At 40.1% G+C, this 13,933-nt stretch overlaps 1 protein-coding gene across 1 annotated transcript; it reads left to right on the top strand.

Moving 5' to 3' along the window:
* Positions 1 to 6,241: 6,241 nt before the first annotated feature.
* On the top strand, positions 6,242 to 13,781 carry egg (SET domain bifurcated histone lysine methyltransferase eggless). The gene is made up of 9 exons (XM_022849684.2): positions 6,242 to 6,406; positions 7,146 to 7,243; positions 7,417 to 7,554; positions 7,941 to 8,073; positions 8,800 to 8,851; positions 9,319 to 9,794; positions 10,372 to 10,851; positions 11,226 to 13,005; positions 13,140 to 13,781. The coding sequence occupies exons 1-9, from the start codon at positions 6,362 to 6,364 to the stop codon at positions 13,175 to 13,177; spliced, it is 3,240 nt and encodes a 1,079-aa protein (XP_022705419.1). The 5' UTR covers positions 6,242 to 6,361; the 3' UTR covers positions 13,178 to 13,781.
* The last annotated feature ends 152 nt before the right edge of the window (positions 13,782 to 13,933 follow it).

The raw sequence follows: 13,933 nt of genomic DNA, 5'->3' as shown, positions 1-13,933 counted from the left end.
ACAGAAAAATCACGAAAATAGCCGGCTACTAGAGTACTATGTTTTATCAATACCACATCATTCAATATGGGACCGCCGTCCCACGCAGGGCTATGACGTAAAACCTGAAACCTAGACCTTGTATCTTTGGCGTGTTTATCTAAAGGTCACTTTAATGAGCAGTCTAATTAAGTGATGAATGTTGGATGATATGCTCCATCAACAGCGTAGAGTTGAGGTCTGGCGGGATACCTGTGCTGCTGATGCTGAATTTTAAATTTCGTATTCTTCGAGGGATCATCGATTTTCAACCCTACGCTACTTTCATGCCTACCGTGTCAGGAAGTGCCATACGTCGCAGTCTGTCCGTTATCGATTAACTAAGCACACCGAGCGCTGAAGTAGAACATTACCAAATAAACCATAATTTAACTTAGAATGCGATGCGGGCTTTTTCAAAATGACTAACATAAATGTGAAATTAATTCGGCTAAAAAGAGTAAACATATCGTCATAGTAGAGCAGGGTCCATCTAAATTTTGGGAACGAAATCAAATTTTATTTACATGTATTGAGTTGTAGGGGCAAACTAACTGTGTCATTGTGGATAGTGGTATTTCGCTGACTTGAAAGTAACGATAATATGGAACATTCTCACTGTCGTCAAATTTTTTTTACGCTGCCCAGAATGAGTCAATAGTGGTTACTAGTTTCAATAATCGCCAAGTTTTAATAAGAAAGTTGCAGGTTTCCCAAAAAATATTTTAATAGATCTGGACCCCCGAAAAGTTATTAGTTCTAATTTCTTTGTCTGACTTCGTAAGCCTAATTATTTTTGCATATCTTTTGTATAAATTAATTTCAAAACAAAGCACCTTTACGAACCGTAAATTCGTGTTTTTTTGCTGTAAATTCAAAGTACTTCCTACAAACCACAACTCTTACACCACGTTTCCTTTCGAAAAGCGATGAGGGGTCGTACTTCGGCTTCGGGGTAACCACCGAATAGAATTATGATAGTCGATAAAACGGTTTTGAATTAGCGAACGGAAAAGATGTTTTTTCAAGTTCGCAAATTTGTTGATTCGTACAGCAAAAGACACCTGATATCGTATTGCATTTTCTGAACATGTATTTCTCGCCTGAGATGAACTTAAAAATGAGTAACATTACGCTGAGATTTTTCAAAATTTGTTTTGTGTCTAGGAGTATCGGTCATTCCTTTTGCTACTGACTAGATAGACTGATGATGATAATGCATAGTAATAACACTTTTGATATTGCCCCTGTTACATACCCTCTTATCTTCGTCATGCTCAATACGCGAAATTTCTAAAAGTACGCATCCATGAAACTTCACACTTAGTTTGGTTTACTTGATACTTAAAAATTAAATTTTATTGGTTCGATTAACCTATACTTCAAACAATTTTGGGGTTTATTTTCGGTGGAATTTCAGTAGAACGTCTCAAAAAATTTGAATAAATCCGCTGCACCACAAATTCTGCCCAGGCTTGTTTATACAAGGGCTTTCAAGCACACCGTAAGCTTCAAAGATGGAGATTCTGTGTCGTTAACCGGCAAAAAATAATTATCCATCAGTCTGACTAAAAAGTACCCATGCATACCTGCCATACTTGGTTGGCGTCTGCTTTGCGGCGGTATTCGACAATTGGCCGTTCTTTGTGGCGGTGAAGTGCTTCAGAATAAAACATCCGAGAAATTGATTTGACTCGAACCCATTTGTCTTCGCAGTAATTAGTGATCTGCTGGATGAAGTCACTATTCCCCGTTGCTGAAGCGGTTTGGACGTTGCAAATCGTCACTATGGGCCGCAAGTGCTGGCCACAACTCAGGCTTTTATTAATAATTCAGGTATATAAATGAACTTAAAAAAGATGCGTCGGTTATTTTGTGTCGAACGAATTTGCGGGAGGTTCGATTGCATCAGCTGTTTCATCTTTAAACGGATATCGACAGAGCGGACTTTTGGAGAACACGTGGAAATAAAGACACCAAAGTACCACTTACAACGATTAGGCAACCGCCTAAGCTGAAGGTGGCCTTTTAAATATCGTGATCCACGATGCACTTTATGAACTGCTTGCCTTATCAAAAAAGAAACCTGGCTTGCCCATTTACCCTTTGCAATGGTAAAATTCCTCGATAAACTGACGTGAGAATTCAGTCCATATTTTGTCCTTGAGGGTTTCAGGAATATACATTAATGTCGCCTGTAAAAAAGCTCAATCTGACTATGCTAATGGCCACTAGTTCTCGTTTTGTCTCATTACTGATCCCTAAAAATTTTCTTTCAGACTAATGACACCTTCTAGGAAAAATGCCTCCCTCTTCTGCTGTACCTCAGCCGTCATCTTCCTTTTTTTTTTTGTGTCCAGTAGCCGGAGTTCTGTGTGAGCGCCATTTCCTTTAGCCTAGCTTCAGTGCTCCGCAGTTTTCGAACGTGTGCGCCGCAACATCTATATCCCCAGAGCTGCATAGGACATAAACCTTCTCGAATAATGTGTCGCACCATTACTCTAAGTCTTGGATTAGTAGTTTAATTCCAATAGCCCCTATGTTCCTTTTATGGTAGAAGATTTGGCTGACTCAGTCTGTGCTCCATTTGTTTAGAGTGGATCCCATTGCGCGCGGTGAAAATCAGCGTACGCCACAGTTTCAGCCCCCTTCGGCAGGCCGGGCAGCTATGATATGCCATCGAAGCATACATTCTAAAGGGTCGGTTTGGGAACCGAGCCCTCTGGGACTCCAGCAGTGCTCCCATTTCGCATATAGCGACCTGTCATCTTCCAAGTATGATGGTAGCGTTTGACGTAAATAGGGTGAGACACTTTTACGCTTCAGCGTCTCTGTCATTATCTCCCAGTTGATTGTGCTGGAAGTGTTTCTGACATCTAGCAATATAGCAAGCAGGGCAAAGTTCCTCGTTTCCCGTGTCCTCAGTGTTTGCCCACATGCCGCATTGAGCATGACTTTTATAGCTCCTTCCGTAGATCCTCCATTTCTAAAAGCATATTGGCAGTTTAACAGCGCTTACTTCTGCTGAATTTCTTCCTGAAATCTCAGCAATTCATACGTGAACTCGATGAGAATACACTAGTGAAACAGACCCAGTACCAGCATTTCTTTAGGCCGGCCACAATATTAACTGTGGCGTTTGCAGATACCAGGGAGGGGCCGATCGATAGGTGGTAGACTAGTATGGGGTCCATGGAATACATTATGTCTTTTGATCCAATGCCTGATTTGGACGACTCAGGGAACGTCTAGCAGACAATATTACGCGGATCACTGTTCATCAATACTTTCTCTAACGATGTTGAACATCTGCTGCGCTTGTACAGTTCGATGCTTTGCTCACTTCCAGCCTTACCTGAAAATTATATCATCTCACCTTAAAGTTACCTATGTATTAGATTTACCTGGGTAAAGCGCTGACTTATTTCGTGTGACATAAATTCACCAACACGGAAGAAGTTAAACCTCTCGAAGTTTAAAGCGTAATCATCGATTACTGAGTATATATATTGCAAGCACGTTTCACATCAACCTGCGAATCAAACTCATACATTTCACATTTTAGATGGACTTGATGGATTAAGAACAAATTTAAATGAATGGACTAAGTTATTTATGCCTTGTGAACGGCTGTTGTAGACCACCAAGGCGCCGTGGCAATGCAATAGACGCGGCATTTGGATGAAAAGGACCAGATTTCCTATCGTGGAGGATGGCCTTGAACAATTTTCGGGTTGTCAGTTGGGAAATGCCTTTCTTGGTTTGGAGCTTCATTCCAGATAACCGTATTCACCCAGATACCTAATGGGTTATACTAATTTACTCCAAGATATTGTACGGATCTGTTTTCATTTTAATGATACTTTAAGATTCTATTATATCGGAGCTTATCGCGTCGGGAGTTGTCAGAGAAGTAGTCGCTTGTGTGGCTTAAAGCGCCGCTGTTAAAATAATTGTTGAAAGGATTTTACTAATAGTCGTAATTTTTAAAGTAAGCGCAAAATTTAACATGTACTGTGTGCTAACATGGGGCTTAACCATCAGATTAAATACAATAAATATCTCAGAGATCTGGTAGGACTGTTTTGTTTATTTACTAACGGTTGACTGCTTCTAATTAATGGTTCCTGCCATTGGTTGCGTATATTCTAATATTGGGTCAGTTTTTGAATTTGTGATAGCAAGTTGCCAAATTTCCTATCAAGGTGTGGGTAGAAAATTGTGAGATGGGTATCATCGTTTGGAGAGACAAGCATTTTAGAGGTGCTGGCCACATGATAGCCTGTGGCTCGGAGGCTCATGTGACAACTTATTAAATGCTTTCAGTTTCATATCTAGTACTTGGGCCTTTAGATATTGCTTTAAACGGCTGGCTGTTAACACGAATTGAAGTATATGTACGCCCGGATTCAGACCTCGACCATTATATGTTTCTAGCTTTAGTAAACAAACACTTTACCCACTGCACTACGACGAGGACACGTGAAATCTGTGTGATCTTAAACCCTTTTAATAACTGGTTCGATAGCCGATTATCATAATGGTAGTAGAATCTGTGATATTGGGTGCAAGAGTACACAATTTGTTATAGGTGCCATGATGATAGCAAAACGTTTTAGAAAAAAAATACTTCAATATCGCAGGCATGTTTGTTCAGCGAGAAAAGTAAAAAAAAAAATCAATTTTGATGCAGACCATTAGAGGAGAAGCTAGTCTCAAACCAAGTCCACAAAACCCTAATACGCGATACTGTAAATATATAATAGACACATACAAGGGGTCATGGTGAAGCACCTTTTATCTGGAAAAATAGGCTATAAAAGCGCCCATTTGCTTGAAACGAATCGTGAAAAGATTAGGGATCAGCGATTGATAGCCCTCAGTAGAGCTAAGTAGGACTGGACGGAATTGTAAACCTATTGCTAATCTATCCAGCTATTGACACTATAGTACATAACACTGAGCGTGACCTCGTACAGAAAAGCTATGCACGCAATTTTCAATATGCCCAAAAAGAAAAGAACTTTGGCGCTGCAAGTCGTTGAATATTTCGAGATAACACACGCTATAGGAGTAGAACCATTATTTCGATAATAGATTTTTTTTCGCATTTATCGAAAGGTAACACTAAATTAGCATTACGGCTACAGCGATCTCCAAGTACAATGACGTTATTCATATTGAAAAAGGGTCGCACCCTTTATCGAAGCCTGACCATGTTCGATCATTAGTACCGATACACAGATTCCAGAATATTTCAGCAGCATATGAGAAATAAAACAGCGAATTGGTTTAATTAAAATAATAATAGAGAAATGACTTACAGATAGAATGGCCTGCCGAAATTAAAGCCCAGGTGTAAATGCGATTACATGATATGTTAGACAACGCTAGGTCACGGTATTTATAACTAAAGTTTTATGTTTAATTAAACATCACGCATATTCAGCATAGCTGTTTGTTGCTGCCTTTCTTCTATATTTCGAATTTTACGTCCGGTGTCGCCGTTAGGCTATCCATCAGACAGATGACTGCCTTCCAGTACGAAACGGACCACATCCTGCCCCTAAGATTACGGGACAAATACGTTGCCCACTAAGCTATCATGTGGACTCTTTATCTCTACCTAGTAAGACTCTACGTAATAATTAGGCTGAGATGAAAAAATAGGCTAAGACAGCGACGACGGTCTAATCATAGATTTCGCAAAAAAAAAAGCCCAAGATGACATTTCTAGGGTTGTCATGTGTTTGTTGATTACGGCTTTCGCTCGGATCGCCTGAACTTGGAGGAGTTTCCAGAGTGGATGGGTGAGCGTCAGGCAATATTAACTCAAAATAACGCGGAAATATGTGCAAGTCTGGTATTTTTACTTCTCAAACATAAATATGTTCATTTGATTCAGTAACTCGATAATTTGCATAATTGACTTTCAGCTGCCCCTTCCATGACGAATCGCGGTATTGTTGTCCTAGCGTTAGTTCGATGACCTATTAAAAGAAGGGATTTAATTCCAAAAATTTATTGTACATAATATATATGTTTACTTCAATACTCAAATCAGAATAAACAATGATTTTACTACCGGTTTTAACTCGCATCGTTCCTTCAAATTTTTCTTTCCGCGGAAATTTAAACTGCTTGCCATAGTGGTAAGATCCAATCCCGGTGGATCTGCGCGAGCTGTATTTACCGTGAGGCGCATTGTTATTGTGTACGATCGTGAGTTGCAAGGGATCTCTTCCACTGAAACTGTAGAAACAGTTTTTTTTTTTTTAACTTTCCTTGCATAATTAATCTAGTAGCTGAATGGTCATTCGTCGTGTGGAGCCGTTTACTGAAGATGAATAAAATCAAACCAGATTTGCCCCCTTTAAGACGCGACCGGGTATGTACATTCAAAAAATAGGTGTAGCTGACTTCAATAAGTTTTTTTTTAGATACTTATATCTATTTGATTTTGCAATCGGTTTGTTAATTTCAAAGTGATCAACAAAATCGAAGAGCGCGGAAATAGATTTGCAAAATGTTATAATCGAATGTTGTCGTATGAGTACAAATGTTCGACAATAAAAATCGAACAATCTGTTCGATTTTCAACTTGCTGAAATAAGAATAGAGATAACAACACGCTGGTACTAAATGCAGATCGATTATACTAGTTTACGTGTTCTTGTCGATATGGATGCGGTGCACGAGTCATTTGTTTCAGTGGATAATATCGAAGCAGGCTGTAAAAATGAGTAAATAGCAAACGATAAGTTTGTCTGTTGGTTTGTGTTTAGTAAAGACAAATTTTACTGTCTTGATCAAAAGCCATTATAAATTTCCGAATTAATGATTTACACACATATCTTATTGTAAATAGCTTCTAAATGTATTATATCTATGGTATTAACGTCTACTATATAAACTATGGGCAGTATAGATTTACAGCATATTGGAAATGTTATTCATTGCTTATTATCAAGGCCATAAATTTCCAGACCGACGGGAGGTGTCTGTCGCACTAGCGACTGTGAACCAGGGCCTTTTACCGCTTTTATTGATGTAATAATATCAATATCGTGCTGTGCTGTTGTAGAGTTCTTATGCGTGTAACAATAATTAGTGATATTTTATCGCAGATGTGGGATCTTATTGAAGGCGAGGTTTCGATGGATATGAACGCAGAGTGTGCAGTAGTTAACTGCTCCCATACACTAAGGACACACCCTCAGATTAAGTGAGTGATAACGTTTTTTTTCACTGTTCTCCGGTTTTGTGTGTTTGTTCAACCCGAAATTCATATTTTTTTTTTAAACCTAATTTCGGCCACAGTTAAGATACTTCTTGCAAAATGCGATCTTTCAGATAAAATAATTAATAGTTTGCTCATTGTATGAATGTATTTTCCAGATTTTACCTTTTCCCGACAAATCCAACAGAACGAGTGATTTGGTCTTGCCTGTTAGGACGAATTGAGTTCGATAACGGTCCATGGGTGCCGTCATCTGGAGCTTGCGTCTGTCAAAAACACTTTCTAGGGGAACGCCGGTAAGTGAAAAATACGTAGTGAAGCTTATTTAAATTTTCAAGTCAGCATAGGTATGAAATGTGTCGCTGTTACTTACTTTGAAAGCAAACGATTTCAGCCAGATCTTTCGAAGGATATAAATAAACTCAAAACGTACTGCTATATATTAAGCTAGATTATTATACACAGCTTTATCCTTTTACTCGTCCCATAGGAAGATATATTCGTTCCTTCTATTTGATTATACCACAAGTAGAAGCTGTTATTAAAGTAAACAGATGAAATGTTCGAAACTTTGACCAAGTACTCTTCCTAACTATTTTTTCTGGTAGTAAAACCGAACAGGCTGTTCGTTGGTGTTCTTATAATATAATCGCCATCAGCGTTTTATTCTGCTTACTTTCAGGTTGAAGGTACCCGATCTGGGTCAATATTTTCCGTGTATTTTTCCTGCCATTCGCATTGCCGATACTTTACCTCTTAACTACAAGCGAGCCCGAAATGCCCGACATTCTGGGTATTACATTCATCATACGAGCGTAAGCAATGCTCTTTTTGGCACTAAAAAATAACGATACCGTGACATCGATTCAGAAAAAAATGTCTTGTCACCAGAAATGTAAAGAAACTTTGGATAGCTCCTTCGAATATAGTTTTGACAGATTATTCGTCAAAAAATCTTCGTGTGGTTGGCTCACAACTGTCCAACGTTGCCTGTAAATACATGCGTTGTGCGTTGAGTTCGCTTCATTTCTATCTTAATTTGTCGACATGTTCATCATGATGAAAGAGCGAATATTTTTCTATGAAAAATTTCACTTTTGCGTCTCCTTAGCCGAAAATTTGAATGCAAGTCAGATATTTGCGGACCTGAAATTTTTCTGAGGTGATAAAGTGTGAGTCGATAAACGGTAAGTGGATTTAAGGGTCAGCACTCCAAAGTTTGTTGAGCAAAAATTATGTGAAAGATAAGAATATGCATGTAAAACGGCGGTTGGGACTCGTATCTTCAGATCGCTCAAAATCTGCCAAAACACTGAAGTGTCTTTCCTAACAGAAGAGGGCTGCTAAGATTCCGACAATGATAGTGTGCGGGTATTGCATGCCCCTCGAAGTTGAATACGTATCTTACAACCTGTTTAGTAGTGTCGCGAAAAATTAACGACGTAAATGTTTTTCCAGTTGTGTAGCAGTTGTTACTTCTCCTATGGCTATCCTGTTTTGTCTGGCATACTTACTAAATTTTTTAGCAAAATATTTTACAGAAAACCGACCAGAAGCGTACATCAATTATCGTCCAAAAAGCCGAAATGCCAGGTAAACAAATGTCCTTTCTGTCGTAAAGGTCAGCTAAGATTCAAACACTATTTTGAGCCGTATTTATTTATGAGCTATAACCTTTATTCTGATTAGAAAATATAAAATGTGTCCTCCTTCTTGTTTTAAGTGAATTTTAGGGTAATATTGAAAATAAAAAACGAACGTGAGAAGACAACATGCTGTCTAATATATTAATTTAATATATTCTGTCTTTTCCAATTGACTCTTGCCGTGATCCAAACCGGGTAACCAGAACAAATGCTGTAAGAAACGGGCAACAGCAAACCCCCATCTTATAATCTATCGTAATAAGTAGTACCTGGTATTGAGAGGTTTGCCACTTTTCAATACTGAACGACTCTTTTTGTTCTTACAGCCGTTACAGTTCTAATAGAAAAAAACCGATAATGTCATTTTATCTACTATTCAACTTCAAATGCTCTCCTTGCGTTACTCATTTTTAGAGCCAGATCCAGAACTCGATGGCCTAACATGGGACGAGCTCGAAGAAGTGATGTACGAATCAATCTACAAGCCTTCCGTAACTAAAATGCATGTACTGGCGGCTGAGCTGAAGTGTGATTTTACCAAGCGGATGGAAAAACTCACAGAAATATCCCGTAGGCTAGATGCCACGAGAATTGACCTCGACCTTCAGCGGCAAATCAACGTTGTAAAAAGTTACGAAATTTTAGCGCGTAACACGTTTACACATGCAGGCAGCCTCACGGGCGGCGCCCAAGGCGATACATCTCATTCTGCTAGTAAAATGACCCAAAAGTCAGCACCGATCAGCTTGGCTACTAAAACTGGAGCCGGAGGCAGCGCCCAACGACAGCAACAGAGAACACAACGTAAACCGATGATTGACGTACGAATGCCTTCTATCGTCAAAGATACTCGCTTCACGAAGTTAACACCACTCAAGATCAATCAAACGGTAGGTCGTCTGAAATTTAGCTAGTAAGTAGAATTAACGTTAGTCTTTCGTTAGTTTTTTCCATGGCAAAAACTAATGTACGTGGTCTTATTATCGTGATATCTATTGTAAAAGGCTCTGGAATTCCATCAGTGTTTATTAGCAGGATATCATATATTACTACAACTCTTAACCATAATAATTAATAGTATGCATCCTTTATTTATAATAAGTTTCCTTCAGCTTATTGACATTCACTGTATTCAAGAGATACGATTGTTACAAAATGAGCGTATTATAAAATCTCAGGATCTAATGTCACATAGGATGTTTTTTAGTTAGTACAATGATCATAATTTCCTAGAACATTAGAAACCAAATAATCCATTGTAGTATCTTGTAAGCATAATCCATTCTGTCATTTCCGACTTCTTTCCGAACATTTCATCCGAATAGACATGATCCTTAGTTCGATTTGCAACCCGTGTTTGTGTTAAATTAAAATCAATTTTAATACCTTTAAAACATAATGATTTAGTTATTATACTGATTTGTATTCGTTGCTCGTATTGACCATTCCTACCGGGATTCTTCTCAGGTTTTCGTTCTCGAAGGCCGGAAAACAGACGCCTGGGGTAAAGGCACAGTGACGAAGGCTGTCGATTACGACCACGATAGCGTTAAGGTCCGGGTTGAGGGAGCAGAAACGGAGAAGTCGTTTTCGCTTGGTCAAGTTGCCTATTCTTCCCCACACAGTATGCAGCTCCAACTTGGTTCACGTATTGTGTCACAGTACGTGCCCGACAAACAGTTCTATGCCGGCGTTGTCATCGAATATCCTAAATGGCAGAATCGACACCGGTACCTAATTCTGTTCGAGGACGGTTACTGGCAATATAGCGAACCATCAAACATGTATCTCATTTGCAAGCAAACGTCGATGCCGTGGAGCCACGTCAACCAGCCTATTGTGCCATTTCTCAAGAAACACTTCTCGACAACGGAGCACGCGCTTCTACGAGCCAGCGTCGGACAGATGGTGCATGCGGAACGTGAGAAACAGTTCTTCCTTGCTAAAGTAAGCAGTGCCAGCAAGCTAGAAAACGCCTGCATCAAATACTACATATTATGTCTAAATTGAACTATTGTATTTTCAAAATTAATTTTTCATCGATGAAAGCTCGCACAAACTGAAGTCGATTACATTTCGGAAAATATTTGTCACACGGGGTGTGTATGCATTAGAGTAGTATCGCGCTTACATTTCTTTTTTTTTTGTTCTTTTTTTTTGAAAAGCCGATGGTGCTTTTATGACAAAAAAATGTTTAATTAAAGAACATATTTAAACGAACTCTAAAGCATGTGAGAGAACGGTTGACTTTTGCCCTACATATTACGGCAAAATGACATTCGTTTGCGATTTTCTGCCCGGATTTTAATTTTTTTTAACAGGTTATGGCTGTCGACGGCAATCTCTTAAAATTGGCGTTCCGCCACTATGGCGACACGTTTGCTACCGAATGGATCTACGCTGGCTCACATCGTCTAAAAGACGTGTTTGAGCACCTCTCTCAAACAAACAAGAGTAAACACAAAATCGCGCGTCGAAAAACCGGGAAAAAGGGACAGCCCTATCTGGAGTTCGCGGACGACACCCTTGACGTTATCGAGTTATCCGACAACGAAGAAGAAGAGAACAAGGACCCAGAAAAGGACACAGATAAAGATAGCAATAACGATTCTAACGGCGAGGACGAAACGGAAATTGGAAGTGAAGGCGGAAACTCGGACGGAAGGACACGTAAAAATACAGCTCGAAAGTCGACTGCGATCAGCAAATTGCATCATGTCCAAGCCGGCACTCTACGGATGCCGAAAAACATTTCGAAAGCCGATTTGGGCTTGCAGGGCTCGATTGAACGAGTGAAAGTGCAGCCTGTTCACTCACAGATACCATTTGTGGTTCATAATTGCTCAAGGAACTGCATTCATCCTGATGACGATCCACTAAAATTTACATCGGTGAGCCCCTACGTGATGCCGTACTTTGTTGGCTGGACTCGACACGAGGGATGGCTAAGGAAGAAGGGTTTAGTCATATACAGAGCTCCCTGCGGGCGCATGATGCGGAGCCAACGCGATGTGATGGATTACCTGATAATGACGGAGAGTAAATTGACTGTTGATCAGTTTTGCTTTGAATCTGGCTTCGATCCGTTTGCCGTATGGAAGCCAAGTGTTGCCAACTACTTTCAGGAGGATATTACCAAGGGCACAGAGTTTTACCCTATCTCTTTAGTCAACGGCGTAGACAGCCACGATGACCGTGACTCCGTTCCTTATTGGCCAGAACGTCGTCCCACCAAAGCGGTTGAAAAAGTCATGCGGTTGGATGAAGATTTTTTGCCATGCTGCACGTGCGAAGACGATTGTTTAGATCGGAACACATGCGAATGCCAGCGTCAAACGGTGAACATGTCTGATGCTCAGGGTGAAATCAACCGACACGCTGGTTACACGTTCCGTTCCTTATCCGAACCACTCGTGACAGGTGTGTTTGAGTGCAATTCGCGATGCGCTTGTAGCAAACGATGCGTCAACCGCGTGGCGCAAAATGGTATCCAGTTGCGTCTACAGCTGTTCAAAACCGAACGTAAAGGTTATGGTGTGCGAACCCTGCACGATATCCCGAAAGGTCGATTTATCTGTACCTACGCGGGAACGATTTTAACCGACATTGAGGCTGATGAAAGCGGACAAGATACGTATTTCGCGGAGCTCGACTACATCGACAATGTAGTCAAACATAAGGAAGGCTACGAAAGCCAAGTCGAGGAAGATATTGAAGATATAGATGATGAAATGGACGCCATTGGTCTCGAAACAACTACAGGGTCAGGTAGTTCGATATCGGCTGCCGCCAGTGTAGCCGCAGGCGTCACGTCCAATGGAAAGAAAAAGCTCGACGCTGATGGACTCCGGCAACTTTACTTTGGAAAAGAAGAAAGCTACGTCATGGACGCTCTCACGGGCGGAAACATTGGCCGATACTTCAACCACTGTTGCGAACCGAACATGTTTGTGCAGAACGTCTTTGTGGATACTCATGACCTTCGGTTTCCATGGGTAGCCTTCTTCGCTGAACGCAACATCAGCGCTGGTGAAGAGCTAACCTGGGATTATATGTACGAGGTTGACTCGGTTCCGGGCAAGAGCCTGCGATGCTATTGTGGTATGCCTAATTGTCGTAAGCGACTTCTGTAATTTAGTGAATGGCAAAGTGAGTAAACACAGAGCTGTTCCTATATGTATATTTATGTATCCACAGCATGTATATTTATGTACAACATGTGTCGTTGATTCCAGGAGTCAACCTTACGCAGTCAAAGAGCCCGGTTTCTTAAACTTGCGAAGGTCATTTTCAAGCGAGGGAATTTTCAAGGAGTGCAAACAAAGCTGAATTTAGGTATGAAAGGAATCTCGATGTAACGTGTTGGTCAGTTGATGTTAGGACATAGGCAAGCTCAAATTCAGTTGAGCTAAAATTCACAATGAAGCTCCACGGATCTCGCGAATGTAACGGAAGATCTCAAGCAAATGGGCAAGCCATGCGGTCGTAGGCGCTGGTTAGATACCAAAGTGCCACACTCGTGTCATTTAGCAGTAGATCATTATTATTATTATTGTTACATAGTGTACAGATTATAGCACTATCACCCTCAATTACATGCGATTAAACCTATTTTGTGTGTCGCATGAAGGGTACTGAGCATGCTTATATCTAACATCAGACCATTATGAAATTAGGTATATTTTCAATTGTCAACAAAATAATAGAAATATAATATTATTAGTTCCTATAAAATAACGTTAACTGTTTAGTTGGCTATAGTTCACGATAGACGGAACAACAAACAATGTTAACATGAACAGTGAAGTGCGACCAAGATATCTCGCCTATGACAGTATTGATTGATATGTTAATAAAGTTTTAGTGTTCTAAATTCATTGTCTGTGTTTTCATTTCGCTTTAAACGTATTGTGGGCCTAATAGCGATTACAAAGGGCCAACCGATCGAAATTTGTTTCTAGGTTAGCTCGGTTTTTCGCTTGAAGATTTTTTTCTCACTTGATGAATATGAATATGAAAAACACTTCCA

Source organism: Varroa jacobsoni, unplaced genomic scaffold, assembly GCF_002532875.2.
Source record: "Varroa jacobsoni isolate VJ856 unplaced genomic scaffold, vjacob_1.0 scaffold_1419, whole genome shotgun sequence".
Taxonomy (NCBI): Eukaryota; Metazoa; Arthropoda; class Arachnida; order Mesostigmata; family Varroidae; genus Varroa; species Varroa jacobsoni.
The sequence above is the reverse complement of the archived record's forward strand: the minus strand, read 5'-3'. Positions and strand labels throughout refer to the sequence as shown.